Source organism: Ursus arctos, unplaced genomic scaffold, assembly GCF_023065955.2.
Source record: "Ursus arctos isolate Adak ecotype North America unplaced genomic scaffold, UrsArc2.0 scaffold_11, whole genome shotgun sequence".
Lineage (NCBI taxonomy): Eukaryota > Metazoa > Chordata > Mammalia > Carnivora > Ursidae > Ursus > Ursus arctos.
This window is the reverse complement of record NW_026622775.1, coordinates 70,308,375-70,323,198: the sequence shown is the minus strand read 5'-3', so window position 1 is coordinate 70,323,198 and position 14,824 is coordinate 70,308,375. Positions and strand designations below refer to the sequence as shown.

The 14,824-nt window shown below is 57.3% G+C and overlaps 1 protein-coding gene across 2 annotated transcripts in view; it reads left to right on the top strand.

Annotated features, from left to right (window-relative positions):
• Positions 1 to 600: 600 nt before the first annotated feature.
• The window catches only part of BMP1 (bone morphogenetic protein 1), a 42,007-nt gene continuing 27,783 nt past the window's right edge, over positions 601 to 14,824 (top strand). Inside the window, exons 1-8 of one of the 2 annotated variants that reach the window (XM_026519042.4) lie at positions 601 to 815; positions 7,798 to 7,911; positions 10,044 to 10,208; positions 10,381 to 10,498; positions 10,798 to 10,976; positions 11,738 to 11,843; positions 13,266 to 13,390; positions 13,962 to 14,077. In XM_026519042.4, coding sequence (XP_026374827.1) covers positions 659 to 815; positions 7,798 to 7,911; positions 10,044 to 10,208; positions 10,381 to 10,498; positions 10,798 to 10,976; positions 11,738 to 11,843; positions 13,266 to 13,390; positions 13,962 to 14,077 — 1,080 coding nt within the window. In that variant the 5' untranslated portion in view covers positions 601 to 658. The remainder of the gene's footprint in view (positions 816 to 7,797; positions 7,912 to 10,043; positions 10,209 to 10,380; positions 10,499 to 10,797; positions 10,977 to 11,737; positions 11,844 to 13,265; positions 13,391 to 13,961; positions 14,078 to 14,824) is intronic. The other variant, XM_057310223.1, reaches the window with a different exon arrangement.

The following is a 14,824-nucleotide window of genomic DNA, read 5'->3' as shown; positions in this document are numbered from 1 at the left end:
CGGAGGCGGGCAGAAGCGCGGGGGGACCTGACAGCGTGTCCCGCTGCCCGGGACGGGGCTCGGGCCCGGCGCCCGCGGGACGAGCCTCCGCTAGAGGGCACCTCGCGGGAGCTGCCGTCGGCCAGGCACCCCGGGGCCCGGCGCCCCCTCCCCGGACCCGCCGGGCGCCCCGGGCCGCCCGAGCCCCCTCCCGGGGCGGGCCGGCTCCCCGCCGTCCCCGCCCCCGGCTGGCTCGCCGCCCAGCCCCGCCGTGCGCCGTCCCGGACCCGAGGGGGGCCGAGCTCCGAGCGAAAACCCGCCCTCCAGCGAGCTCATTTCCCTAAAAGGGGGGGGGAGAGGGAGGGAGGAGAGAAGGAAAGAGGAAAAGAAGGGAAGGGAGCGGAGAAGGCTGGAGGCGCAGGGAGAGGGCCGAGGAGCCGGGCCGGAGAGGGGGCGGGAGACAGGAAGGAGGGGGGCGAGGACAGGGAAGGGGGAGAGGTAGGGACGCGCGAGGGGGGGCAGCGCGGGGAGGGAGCGCGCGGGCGAGCGGAGGGGAGCGCCCTCCCCTCGCCGCCAGTCCTCCGCTTCCCCTCTCGCCGGCTCCCGCGTCCGGGCGCGACCCGCCGCCGCCGCCGCCACCGCGCCCGCCGCCGCCGCCGCCGCCGCCGCGCCCTCCAGCATGCCCGGCGTGGCCCGCCTGCCGCTGCCGCTGCTGCTCTGGCTGCTGCTGCTGCTCCCGCGCCCGGGCCGGCCGCTGGACTTGGCCGACTACACCTATGACCTGGGGGAGGAGGACGACTCGGAGCCCGTCAACTACAAAGACCCCTGCAAGGCGGGTAGGCGCCCCCCCACCCCACCGACCGGCCGGGGAGCCGGGGCCCGGGCGCGGGCAGGCCCGGCGGGGAGGCGCGGGCTGCTTAGGGTTTGGGGTTGGGGGAGGACAGTCCAGTGTGGGAAGCCGGGAGCTGCCTGGTTGGCAATGCAGTGGGGAACAAAAGAAAGAGGGAGAGAGGGAGGGGGGAGTTTGGGGGACTTTTAGGACTGAAGTTTTGCTGCTGTTTGTGGAAGCTGCTGCCGCTGCCTTCTCTTCCCAGAGGGTTCCTGGGGAAAGCTCCCTGGGTCCAGGGAAAAACCTGCGGCCAAGGAGGCTTTTCCTCCTGCAGGAAACTTTACTGGCCAAACTCCTCTGTGTGTGTGTGTGTGTGTGTGTGTGTGTGTAGTTTTCCCTTCTCCCCCATCTCAGGCTCCAGGACGTTGTTTTCCAGCCTGTCTGGGCTGCCCCCAGGCTGCACATCTGTCTGCCCAGGGGGTGCGGGAGGCCTGCATCTCCGAGGAGCAAGTCTCCTGAGGCCCCCACCCAGCCCAAGTGAAAGAAGAAAGTTTTTCAAGGGATCCTCTGATGTCATGCTCCCTGGGTATCCCATGGTCCCCCCACCAAACACAGCAGCCTTCTGGGACAGAGGAGACAGCTGTCAAAGTTCGAGAAGCCAGCTAGGGAGGGGATTATTGCCTCTGCCCTTAGGTGCCAGAGTTACCTACCAAGGCCAAGTTGGGGTGGGAAGGGGAAAAACACAGAGAACTCAAACACCGTGTATCAGCTCTCTTAGTCCACAAACACTGGAGGCTAATTAGCTGAGGTCAGGGCCCCGGAGTGTGTGTGTGTGTGTGTGTTCTTTGTCCATGAAGACCCCATGTAACCCCTTCACTCCTGCTGGGCCCAGAAGGGTCTTGCCCCTGGAGTGACCAGATGGCCAGACACTCAGGCCATTTGCCTAATCAGATGACCCTGAGCAGGCTGCCTGAGACAAGAGAACACACAGGCCATAAGATATCATCAAAATCTTTCCTCAACTTCCTGCCTCTGATTTCATCCTGTCTCCAAACAGCCAGGGCCAGGGGTCGTGGCCCAGTCCCTAGAGTTCTGGAAGCGCCTGTGTTGTGGCATAAGGGGTTGGGTCCCTCTAGTCCTGACTCTGGGCTCCTACTTTGGGTGGATGGATCACAGCGAGCTACAAGAAAGGTAGACCCTTCTTCCAGTGGGAGGAGGAGAAGTCATATCTCTCAGCCTTCCTTCACCCTTGCTGGGCTGTGGGAGAACCAGACATTAGCCATCATCTTTCTCCCTGGGCTTGGAGTGGGCATGAGGCTAAGCGGATGGAGCTTGGGCTTTGGAGGCAGGCAGACCTAAGCTGTCAATCCTGGACCCACAACTCATTAGCTCTACTGCCTGGGGAATGTTAATTATCATCTCTGAACTTTGCTTTTCTCACCTGTAAAATGGAACTGATAATATGTCTCTCTGTAGAGTTGGTGGTAAGGATTAAATATGAGAACATATATAAAACACTTACTTAGAGATTAACACACAGTAAGCACTTAATAAATGTTTGCTGCCTACTGCCCTGTTTTCTGTGCCTCACACTCTCACTTTATTTATTTTTTTTTTCTGAGGGAATGGGCTGGGTTTGCAGGAAAAGGGAGTGTCTCCCTGTCCCTGTGCTTGTGTCACTTACTCATTCAGCTGTTCTACATGGACAGAATGCTAATAATATGGGCCAGGCCCTGGTCTTGATCTTGGGGGAGATACAGAAAAGTCTAAGACGTGGCCCCGGCCCTCAAAGGGCTTCCAGTCCAGGAGGGGACAAGATGAGTGCAGATGTAACCAACCGCACCAGCCAGGATGTGTTCTGTGCCTCCTTGAAGGAAAGGGCTTAAAGGCTCAAGGAGCTTCTTGCCCCTCTGCAGTCCTGGTGGGGTGGGGGGCAGAGAACCAGGGGTCACAGAAGATTTGGGGGTTCTTCATGGAGGAGGGAAGGCCTTGAAGAATGGGTAGGAAGTCAAGCTGATGTATTTTACTCCTGGATGGATTTGGAGTGATTTTCGGAGGAGGCAGCAGGAGGCTGAGGGCTCTATCCCCAGTCTCAGATTTCATGCTAGGGTGGGGCTGGCTGAGTTGGAACTTCAAACAAGGGCTCTGGAGAAGGCTGTGCACCAGGGTGAAGTGAGGCTGGTGGGGAGCCGGGCCAGGCCTGGGGGTGGCCGAGAGGGCCCGAGAGCCTGACAAAGCCAAGAGTCAGGGTCAGATCAGGCCTCCCTCCTGGGTGTGACTGGTGCAGCCTTGCCTACCTCCGCCCTGACTCCCTAAGACCCCACACCAGCAGCCTCACGCCTCAGGTCCCCAAGCTCTTTTCTCTGTTCATGGTGCTGTGTCCTCTTGCCCCCTCTGAGCCCCGCTGTCCAGGTGCTAGACGTGATGGTGGCAGGAGCACCTGGCTTTACCTCCTTGGATGCACCTGATGGGCCTGCTTACCTCTGCTCCCTTGACCCTTTCCGGCTCTCTCCTCTACTCCTTGCACACGGAGGACCAAGAATGGAAGCCCTGTTAACTCCCCTAGGTCACCGTTCAGGATGACCAGGTCCCTTCCTTTGTGATTACCTTTTCCTGCAGTTGCTGTCAGAGTTAGAGCAAACTTGAGGGCAGGAAGGCAAAATTAAGACCCTTGATACCCCGGAGAGTTTCCTGGATCTTCTGGGCAACACTAGAACAATAGACGGGAAGCAGAGTTGGTCTACGTGTGTCCTAAGAGTTGGTTCCAGCAAGCTCTTACGTGCACATATGAGCTCTCTCTGTCTCTCTGTCTCCTCTCCCCCTTGCCCGGGGAGATTCCGAGTCAGCCTTGATTTCTGGTATGTTAGGATGCCAAACCATCAAGGGGGACCTTTCCTGAGATTCCCAGCTCTTGGCAGTGACCCTCGGGGCTCTGGGAGAGACCCAGAAGGCAGGAATCCAGACACAGTTGCTCCCATAGGCAGAGAAGCACATGGTCCTCCTTGAGCCAGGAGGACCTTACTTCCGCCCCAGCAGGCAGCTCAGAGGTTTGCTCTTAGAAGAGCTCACCCACCCCCATCACTGTCCCCACCCCAGGGGCCTTGTGGCCCAGGTTTGGACTTCCAGGGGCCTCAGTCACAAGTTCTGGAGGTTGAGAAGCCATCCCTTCTCTTGCCAGACCACATTCCCCCTCCAGACACTCTGAAGGAGTCACCCAGCCACCTACGCCCCTGCTCCCTGAGTCACCTTCTCTTTTAGATGCCCCAAGGGAGGAGGAAAAGACTTAGAATCTCCCTGGGCTCCAGATGGAGAAGGACCAATGGGACTCCCCAGAAAGAAGGAATTCTCAAGAATTCTAGTTTCTCCAGAGATTTTGGGAGAAGATATTGGGGGATGACAGGGAGGGTGTAGAATATGTCACTCAGGCCACTAAGGGCCTCCTAAGGATATCAAGGGGAATCAGCACATCTTTCTGACTCTCTGGCTCTCTCTCTCCACCACCCCCCCATTCATTCCTAAGGGTGCCCTTCTCCTTTGGGGGGTATGGCCTGTGAAATGTGTACATGCAATTATTTGTGTGTTCAAACACTAGGGCTTGCGCCGGGAAGTAGTCAAGAGAGTGTTCAGGCACATTTGTGGATGTACCCCTGCTTTATGGGCGAGTCCATTCAACTGTGCACGTGGGTACTCCTGAGTACATGTCAGGGTTCGCACAAATACGCACGTGTGGAGCGCGTCCAGCTGTGATTAAGGACACGTGCGTGTCTGTGGGAGCTTGAGTATGTTCTCCCCCACCTGGAAGCTTGCATTTGTGTGGCAGGACGTGCGTATGCCCTGTACACATGGCATTGGGGCGCCATCACCCCGGTGAGCTCCTCTCCCTCTCCCCAGATGGGGATGCCTTGCCACGGCCCCAGGGGAGGAGACGCTGGAGTCAAGAGGCCCCCCCTAGAGGACGGGCACGTGAGGCCCACCTTACTCTTCTTTCCTCTCCTGCTCCCAGCCTGGCTGTGGAGTGGCCACGAGTGCTCCAGGCTGCTTTACAGCCAGAAAACAAACTTTTGATCCTGTGCTGAAAACAACTACTACCCTGACCCTGACCCCAGGGCTTCCTTCCGGGGAAGGGGCATGTCCTGGACTCTCCAGCATCCAGATCCCCTAGCTTCCCCCTGGGGGAATCCCAAATGGACAGGGCCTTGGCACTCAACTCCTGGCCAGAAGGCTCCCCTGCCCACCCCATGTCTCCCCACCCCCCTCTGTTCCCACACATTCTTCAGCCATGACAGCCCCACCACAGGACTCCCGCTCGGCAGAACAGCTCTGTGGCCAGCCTACGGCCTGTCCCGCCTTCCACTTGCCCTGCCCCCCACACTGCCCCGGTCTCACAGGCCAGCACAGTTCCGAGGCCTCTGTACTTGGAATTCGAGGTTCTGCTTCTGAGCCCTTTGGGGCTTCGCTCAGCCCAGAGGCCAGTGGGGGTGAACCGATATGCTCTTGGAAAGTAGAGAGTTGATCTTGAGCTTACGGGGCTGTTTTGGGGGTAATATTAACAGTGGCCATTTAGTGGGTGCTTACTGTGCTCCAGGCTCTGTGCTTGGTGCTTTATTTACATGCGTTATTTCATGCAGTCATCCTGGGCGACAGATCCTATTGTTAGCTCCTTTGTATGTAGGAGAAAATTGAGGTTTAGAAGAGTTTATGTGACTTGTCAGCTAATAGGAGCCAAGCTGGGATTCAAAGACAGGTCTGTCTGCCTACAAAGACTTTGCTTTTTGCTGTGATGTCCAAAGACAAGTCCAAATATCCATCCACATGTGTATACGATGATGCCCGTGGGTGTGGGCACGTGGGCCTGGAGGCGCCAGTGTCCGTGCAGAGGTGCAAAGCGTGTAAAGGTGTGAGGGTATTCGTGTGGCATGTGTGCACCTGTACGAATGTTGGCATTGCCTTCCCGGAGTGCACCTCCCATCCCATGCCCTTTGTGTGTCAGCTGAGAATCGTCTCCCGTTGCCCGCCCACCAACTGCTGAGCCAAGGCCACCGGTGGTGACGTTTTACGGAAAAGAATCTTTCTCACGTGGTAGAAGAGATTCTGGGCCACTTACCAGCTGGTGGCCTTAGGCAAGTCGTTTCCCTTCTTAGGCCCAAGTGTTCTGATCTCTGAAGTCAGGGAGGTGGGCTGGAATCTAGCCACAAGGTTATCTCCCGAAGAGTTTGTACTTGCACACGCCTAGCAAATGCACAGGTGGAGCGAGATTTAAGGGGCGTGCCCTGAGTGGGCCAGGATTCAATGAATTCGTTAATGCGAAAGCACTTCGTCACCTGGGAAGCACCACACAGATTTCAGCCTTTACATGCGGTGTCATCATGGCTGCCGTTACCGGCTCACTGGGTTCAGGGCTTGCAGCTAGTCTGCGCGTTGGAGCTTGTGCGTGTGTGTTTTTAGAACTGTCTGTGGCTGTGTGTTTCATGTGTGTGTCTACGCGAGCGTCCGTTTTTACGTACAGGTATTTACAATATGGGTTCTACGACACTCGTGCACTTGAATACAACGAGTGCTAGACCGGAGTCAGGAGGCCGGAGTTACAAATCCAGCCTCTCCGATGACTAGCAGTGTGGGAGACCATTTCCCTTCCAGGCCTCAGTTTCCATATCTGTAAAATGGAATGTTGGCCTGTATAACTGCTGGAGGGACTCCCACATTCTGTGGATCCAGGTCTAGGTTGCATCAGAGTGTGCGTCTACGGGCATGGGGTTGCGGGCCCAAAGAATATCGATGTGATACTTCACTCGAACATTCTGGAGTGCCTTCCACCTGCAAGGGTGGTGCGGGCGCCGCTTGGTGGGGGGAGCCTATCTCTGCGCCTCACATAGCTCTGTGTTTGAGGGCGTGGCTGTGGATGCAACCATGTGTTGGATTCTGTGTATGATGAAGTGTGTGTGTGTGCACACGCGTGTCCACCCAGCGGGCCATCTGGGGCGGAGAAACCTGTGTGCAAGGCCTCAAGGTTAAAACAATTTGTGTAATGCTGCCGTGAGGCCCGTGTAGCACTCGGGATGAGAAGCAGATGCTGCCGTGGGTGGAGCTTCAAGGGAAGCTGCTCTGGGCTCCACCTCCCCCGGCCCAGCCTCCATCCTCCTGCCCGCCCCCGCCCCCCCAGCCCAGCCCAGCATGGGCTTCGGGCTCTGCTTTCAGAGCACTCAGCTCTAGAGCTACCCCTGCTCCCGACTTCTCAAAAGGCAGGCGGAGTGGTTAGTCCATCTCTCCAACAACATCTCTCCCCGGGTCCAGAAATCAAAATGGCCTATTCAGGGGACTCTGTTCCCCCCGCCTTTCTTCCTGCAGAGAAGGGACCCTGAGACTCAGAATAGGAGTCACTTGAGAATGGTTAAACTTCTCCCCCCTAGCAGGGCAGCTCCCGCTATGTGTCCTGGTTTCCCTAATATGCCTCCCCGCTCTGTTCCTGTTCACATCCTCCCCTGCGTTGAACTGAAAGGGCAGTGGTTGAGTGACTACCATCTGCGCAGTGCGGCGCCAAGGTCATGGGCCCATGGGGTCGACGCTCTATTACCTGACTCCCTTCTGCTTTCTCCATAGCACTCATCACCATCGGGAATTCTCGAGTTCGGTGTTTGTTTACTTGTGTATTGTCAAAGGTTAGCTCTGCACAAGCAGGGGCCTCTTCTGTCTTGCTCATCACTCCAGTGGTGCCTGGTCCACAGAAGGTGCTTGCTACGTATTCGCTACAGAGTGATGGGAAAAGTGACATGACCGTGTCCTCCTCTGGTGGGGGGTGGGTATCAGCTTCGCTGGATTCCCAGCTCCAAAGTGAGCGTAGTCTCCCGAAGCATCCTCGAAGCCAGTCCCCCACTGCCTTCCTCCTCAGAAGACATTTGAGGACTAAAGTTCCTATAGGGGAGCTCCTGGGGTTGGGGCTGTCAGTGCTGGCTAGAAGGATTAACTCCCCTGGCCTCTTCTTTTCTCTCTAGCTGCCTTCCTTGGGGACATCGCCCTGGACGAGGAGGACCTGAGGGCCTTCCAGGCGCAGCAGGCTGTGGATCTCAGGCAGCGGGCAACCCAAAGGGCTTCCATCAAAACCGCAGGTACACTGGGTACAGGCTGGCCCTCCTATGTCCCAGAAATGGGTTCCAGAATTGGAGAAACGAGGCACCTCCCTGTTTCCCAGCCAGGCCCTCTGAGGACAGAGGCTGTGAGCTTGAACCCAGCATATGGCTCGTCTCCCCTTGGGATATCTTTATCCCTTCCCCAGAGGAGCAGCAAATATAGACAAACCCAGGAGCTAAGAACTGACATGCTTTTTGCTTAGTTTACAAAGGACTTTCAAAAGCATTATCTAATTTAACTGTCTCCGGCCACCTTCAAAGGTAGGTGTCAGGACAGCTCCTGCCTTGCAGATACAGAAACTAAGACTCACGGGGGTAACACGACTTAATCAAGATGATAGAGCTGGTCAGTGACAGAGCTAGGACAGGATCCCAAGCCTTCTCACTCCACATCTGAGGCTCTTTGCTCAACACCCCAGTCCCTCTTGGCTTCTCCTCGTGCTCCCCCATTGCAAGCTTTTACGCATCTTTCCAACCCCATCTCCGGAGCTTCTCTGGTGAAACCTTCCCTGAACGTCCCCCCAGCATGCTTGTGCCTCCATTTGCTCTCTCTCTGCTCTCTGTTGACCACTTTAGTATCTCACTTAGTGAACCATATTTCAGTGGCTTGTGTTTGTTTTTTTTTGGTTTTTTTTTTTTTTTTTTTTTTGATACGCCTATCTTCCCTGCTGGACTCAAAGCTTTTCAAGGTAAGGGATGGGTCCTTCTCACTCCTGGGTGTGGCCCAAGCAACTAGCAGCCCTCCTGGCCCTTGTGAATGGGTGAGAGAAGAGGAGGAGTCAGGGCACGGGCTGCTTCAGATCCGTCCAGCCTTGTCGCTGCTCTGGAACATGGCGCTGCCTCCAGGGCGCTCGCCCACTGCCAGGGATGGGGATTCTCACCTGGAGTCCATTCTGCACACGCTCTGCTGGGGCCAGGCGGTTGCCCTGCCCAGCATGAGGGAGGATTGTAGTACGGGCCGCCGCAGAGTAAAGGTCAAACTAACCCCAGAGAGCAGCTGGCACTGGAGGGTGACTTGGTGGCCCGATAACTAGCAAGGCTTCCTTGGCCTGGGAGGGGACCAGCAGACAGGGTACAGGCAGAATGGAGGGGTCGGAGCGCCTAGGCCCGCCACAAACCCACCAGGGTGACTTTAGGCAAATCTTTGGCCCTAGTTTCCTCATCCGTCAAATGTACACAGTGGCACTTGCCCAGTGCATCCCAGAGAGCTACTGTGTCACGGGAGAATGTGTATTTGGGAACGCTTAAAGACATTAAGTTCTCTATGCTCCACAAGGAAGAAGTTTTATTAGGGGAGAAGGGAACATTTCCTAGTCTCAAGCCCTCTACAGTTCCTAGGAATTAGTACACCATGGTTTTCTTTTCCAGTTATGGTCAATTCTCGCTATCTGTGGTAGTCATGCCTAGAGCTACAGGATAACCTTCTTCCATAAAGTCGCTGCGGACACTGAATTCACAAATCCTAAGCCATTCATCACTTCTAGGAGAAATACAATGTTCGGTTCCTGCTAGCCTCTTGTCCTATCATTTTCATCAGCTGATCAATATGTGACCCTGTCTTGTGTGTGTTTCTGTTTCAAGACCCCTGACTTAATACATAGTTGACTCATTAACATTGAGCCATGGCCAGCAGCACTGTGACTCGTGGCCGAACTGTGACTCGTGGCCGAACGTAGCTCACGAACACACATGCACGGTCTCCATAAGGCCCGTCAAACGCTTCTGCGCTCGGGAACACAGCACGGCAATGCTTTAGCGCCATTGGGGCAGATGGGAGGCATTTAAACAGCAAAGTCACCAATAAAAAGCCCCCAAATGCAAACAAAGTAGCCCTGAATAGACTGTGAAAAAGAGATTATTGACAGTATGAGAGCTGCAACGAGAAGGCAGAGCGTCACCTTGTTCCTCCTCAGTTGGCTCACACTCTTCCCTGCTCTGTGCATGTCCGCGGATAACCACGAGAGAGCTGAGGGTGTCGATTTGGGGGTTACAAATAAATTTTAGGGAGTGGGCAAATATGGAATCCCCCCAAATGAGGTTAGATTATATAATTTGTTTCCCCTCCACCCCGTCATTCATTTGCTATCAATGTCTTCCTCTTCCAACCCCAGGGAATTCTTCTGCCTTTGACTGCCAGAGCACGAGGGGGCAGCTGCAGAGGAGAAGCCGTGGGAGATGGAGAGGCAGGTCCCGGAGCCGGCGGGCGGCAACATCCCGACCAGAGCGTGTGTGGCCCGATGGGGTCATCCCCTTTGTCATTGGGGGAAACTTCACTGGTGAGTGTGATGTGGGGAGGCCAGGGGAGCAGGCTGGTCTGGGCGGTGGGGCAGCCGGGTCTTGTGTAGTTGTGGGAGTGGTACCTTCTGTGTACCTGTCCAACAAGAGGCTGACACTCTAGCAATGGGCCCAGCTGGACACTGTGACAACCTGGCCCCTTCATCCTGGCAGGCAGCCAGAGGGCAGTCTTCCGGCAAGCCATGAGGCACTGGGAGAAGCATACCTGTGTCACCTTCCTGGAGCGCACAGACGAGGACAGCTATATTGTATTCACCTATAGACCCTGCGGGTGAGCAGGGGCCCCTGGGCACCGCACCCTCGGCCATCACCCCAACCCATATTCTGCCCTGGGCACTGCTGCTGCCCCAGTGGGGCCTGACACTGCGTCATCTGTCTCCCCCGCCCTGGGACATCGCCCCGGGAGCCGCCCGGATGTGGCTATGACCCCTGCACATAGCCTGGACATCCCGCGCTCAGGCCCCTCCCCCGCGCTTCACTCCCCCGCCCCCCTGGCAGCCTCGCCCGGCCCCTGAGTGGATGCACTCCCCCAGCTCGGGACCGCCCCCCTGAGCTGGCCCCGCCCTCCAGGTGCTGCTCCTACGTGGGTCGCCGTGGCGGGGGCCCACAGGCCATCTCAATCGGCAAGAACTGTGACAAGTTCGGCATCGTTGTCCATGAGCTGGGCCATGTCATTGGCTTCTGGCATGAGCACACGCGGCCAGACCGGGACCGCCACGTCTCCATCGTCCGTGAAAACATCCAGCCAGGTAGCACCTTGACCTTGGCGCCTAGCGGTGTCGAGCCCCAGCACCCACTCCAGGGCCTCTGGTGGAGGTGGGAGCTGCTGCCTGGAGCCATCGCTTTCGGTCAACTTAGCGGGCAGCCCTTGTCCAGGGCCCAGGTCGGTCCAGACCCCAGCCCTGAGGCATCTGCTCCCTGCCAGTAGCAGCTCTGAGACCGTTGATCAGTTGTAGAGCTGCGTGGGGGGGCTGGGAGAGATCCTGGTCCTGGACACAGAAGTTATCGGGAGCAGCCAGAGCCCAGCTGCCCTGGGGTGGGGGGATGTTTGTGGGGGACATTGGCACATCCCCCACACCATCTCAGCCTTTCTCTTCACTTTTCCCTGGTCTTCTGCCCTCAGGCCTGATCTCTCCTTTAAGGGTTTTTTCTCTCTTATTTCTCCTGGCTCCCTCCGTCCCCTCCCTTCCTGCTTCCTTCCTCCCTCCCCAGGCCTCCTCCACTCTTCCCTGCTTTCATCTCCCTGTGGTTCTAGAATTGGGTGCTTCCTTTCCATACTCCTTGAGCCTTCCCTCCAGCAGTCCTCATTGGCCCTGCCCCTCTGCTGGACAGACTCTTCTAGAGACCCACCCCTACCCCCAGGCTTCCCTTGGCTGCTCCCTGGACCTTCAGGTAGGGGGGCACCTCTCAAGTGCAGGGAGGACCCCACTCCCCACCCTGAAAAGGTGGCACTGCATCCCTCACAGACCCTTCCCCTCCCACCCCCACACCGTTTTCCTGGTCTTCGCAGGGCAGGAGTATAACTTCTTGAAGATGGAGCTCCAGGAGGTGGAGTCCCTGGGGGAGACCTATGATTTTGACAGTATCATGCACTATGCCCGGAACACGTTCTCCAGGTGAGAGATGGGGCCTGGCCTCCTCTGGGGCAGCCCAGTCCCACCCTCTGTAGGCCATTTTCTTTGGGCCTCTCGCTTTGCACTAGGCTGCCTTGCTGGGGCAGTCACCAAGGACAAGAGTGGACTTCTGGGTGGCCGCAGCCCCCAAGCAGAGGACCCGTGGGAGTCACCTGCCCTGCTGTCCTGTTCCATGGTGGGTCCATGGTCTGGCCGGGGCTCACCAAGCCTAGTACGTGTACCCTGAGGGCACCTGGTCCAGGAGGCTGAAAATCCAGCCGCTTACCTGCCACATATATATATGTCTGTATCAGCCCAAGGGAGCTGAGCTTTTCCCTCATCTGTCAGCCAGAAGAGGCACATTTTTCTAACTGGGGGCTTCCTTTCTAATCAGTCTGCCTTTTTCTAACTGGCTGATTTGTACAAAGGCTCCCTCCCGCCCTGAACAAGCCTCTCTCCCTTGCTCACAAGAGCGTGCACACCTACTCCCTTTCCTGGGTCCACGTTCCCAGAAATTACAGCCAGAACCCCCAGAGGTGGTGGCCCAGCCTCCACACCCACAGCTTCTCCTTGGCAGAGTGTGGGAAACGGCCCCTCCCTCCTCCTCCCCGGGCCCCCCTTCCCAGCCTGGCCTTTCCCATGCCTAGCTCTTTCCTCATCCTCTGTCTGTCTCCCGCTCTGTCCCACACACAGTGCCCCTCCTCAGTCTCCCTGCCTCCAGACCTGAGGGAACAGAGACCGAGGAAGGGTGGTGAGGTCATCCTGCCCCCCATGACCACAGACCTCCCCTGGACATTTCCCACCACATCCCACCCTACCCCCTGCCAAGTTCCACCCAGCTGGGTGTGAGTCAGGGACCCTGGGGAGGTGGAGGGCCTCCTGCTTCCCTTCACCCAGCTCCTCCCAGATGGAAACACCCAGGACTTCGCAGGCAGGAACTCGGGAGACAGGAGGCACTGATGGATCAGGAGTCGTGGGGCTGTCCCCGGGGTCTCATTGGCCGCGGTGGGACTTGTCGAGGGCGGCCTGTGACAGCAGGACCAGCGCTGGCCCCGGTAGCCCTAGGACAGGTTCAGCACGAGGGGCCGCGGGAGCAGGGGCTGGGAGAAGCAGGACACATGAGCATTAGGCGCCCGAAGCTCTCCTGAGGCTGGGGACTGGGCCCAGGCTGAGCCAGAGCACCGAGAGGTCCCTGACCTCCCAGAGTATTCCTGGGGCTCCCCCAGGCTCCAGCCGTGTGGCTGCCACGGAGCAGGGTGGCTGCTGGTCAGTGGGCAGCATAATGACAGGGTGAGCTCTCTCCACCCGTCCCTGACCCTACGGAGGAATGTCTGGGCTCTGGCAGGGTCGTGACCTTGGGTGCACACAGGCACGCCACCCCTCCTTTCACCAGACTCTCACCCAGGTCGGGCTTTTCCTCCTCAGGGGCATCTTCCTGGACACCATTGTTCCCAAGTACGAGGTCAATGGGGTGAAACCTCCCATCGGCCAAAGGACCCGGCTCAGCAAGGGGGACATCGCCCAGGCCCGCAAGCTCTACAAGTGCCCAGGTCGGGGCAGGGAGGGACGGGCCAGGGAGGGGTGGAAGACAGAGCCTGAGGCAGCCAGTGGCCAGGGCCTGGGGCTGAGGAGGTTAAAGCTGTAAGTTTTAGAGAAGGCCAGAGGCTGCCTGGTGTTGGGGGTGGGGGCACCCCGGCAGGGGCACTCTTCAAGTTAAGGAACCAAACTGGGGCTGGGATCGGGTGGTGGTGAGATGTTGAGCCCCACAACTTCAGGGCTCTGGGACAGTAGGGCAGTAGGAGCAGTAAAGAGGGCTAGCGGAGCAATTCTCAGGGAGGGAGGGAGAGTGAGGCCCACCAGAGGAGCTTGACCTTAACTCTGGAAACCATGTTGCCTTGACCACAGGGCATCCTGTAGCACTAGGCTGAAGAGGTCAGATGGTGGGAGCTTGTATGTGAAGAGCAGGGAGTGGATCTTAAAGGGACAGGACCATCCCCGACTCCCTCCTCTCCTCAGCTGTTCTCTCCCCCAAAGGATGCCAGAGTCCAGGGCGGGAAGCCAGAAGGCTGGGGGGGTTGGGCGTCTGCAGCCGGCAGTTCAGTCATTTCCTTTCCTTGACAGCCTGCGGAGAGACCCTACAAGACAGCACAGGCAACTTCTCCTCCCCTGAGTACCCCAATGGCTACTCCGCCCACATGCACTGCGTATGGCGCATCTCAGTCACACCTGGGGAGAAGGTAACCGAGCGTCCCCTCCTCTGCCAGGACCCAGAGTAGGAGAGCATAGTCGACTGTGGCTATGAATGACCTACCTGGGAAGCGTAGACCCATTCACCCCACGAGAAGTGGAGTGCTGCCTCGAGGAGGGGCTTGGAGCAGTCCTTGTAAATAAAGGCTGGCTGGCAGAGAGCGCTTGCTGCACGAGAGGCACTCTCCCAGGTGCTGCTCAGATTCACCCACAGGGTTTTCATGTGGAATCTGGACCCCTCACCCACCCCTGCACTTTCCATGTCCTTCCATACATTTTGATTGTTTCCAAGAGTCAGCTGTAAGACTTTGTTTCCCTTGATTGGAGCATAGCACTTAATGTACTAGTGCAGTCTGGAGCCCGGCTAGATCTTATTCCTGGTCATGTTGTCCAGTCCACGGCTCTCAAGACCATGTGGAATCCAAGTCCACCATTCAGAGGTAGCCGTCCCTCGTACTCTGTCCCGAGCTCTTGATAAGCATGTCTTCTGGGTCTTTGGAACCTGGTCTTTGATTGAAACATTGAACATGACCCGAATCAAAGCAGATCCAAGATCTCTTTCTGAACTGACGTGGTTCAACTGCAGACTTTGGGCAGAGTTATTCCGCTGGCTATGATACTACTTAATGTCACTACCAACCAGCCATGAGTCACTACCTTGCTGACTGGGAAGTGAGCTTCTCAGACCATGCCTTTGTCATCTCTATGTCCCTGGCACCGGAAGTAGTTGATAAATG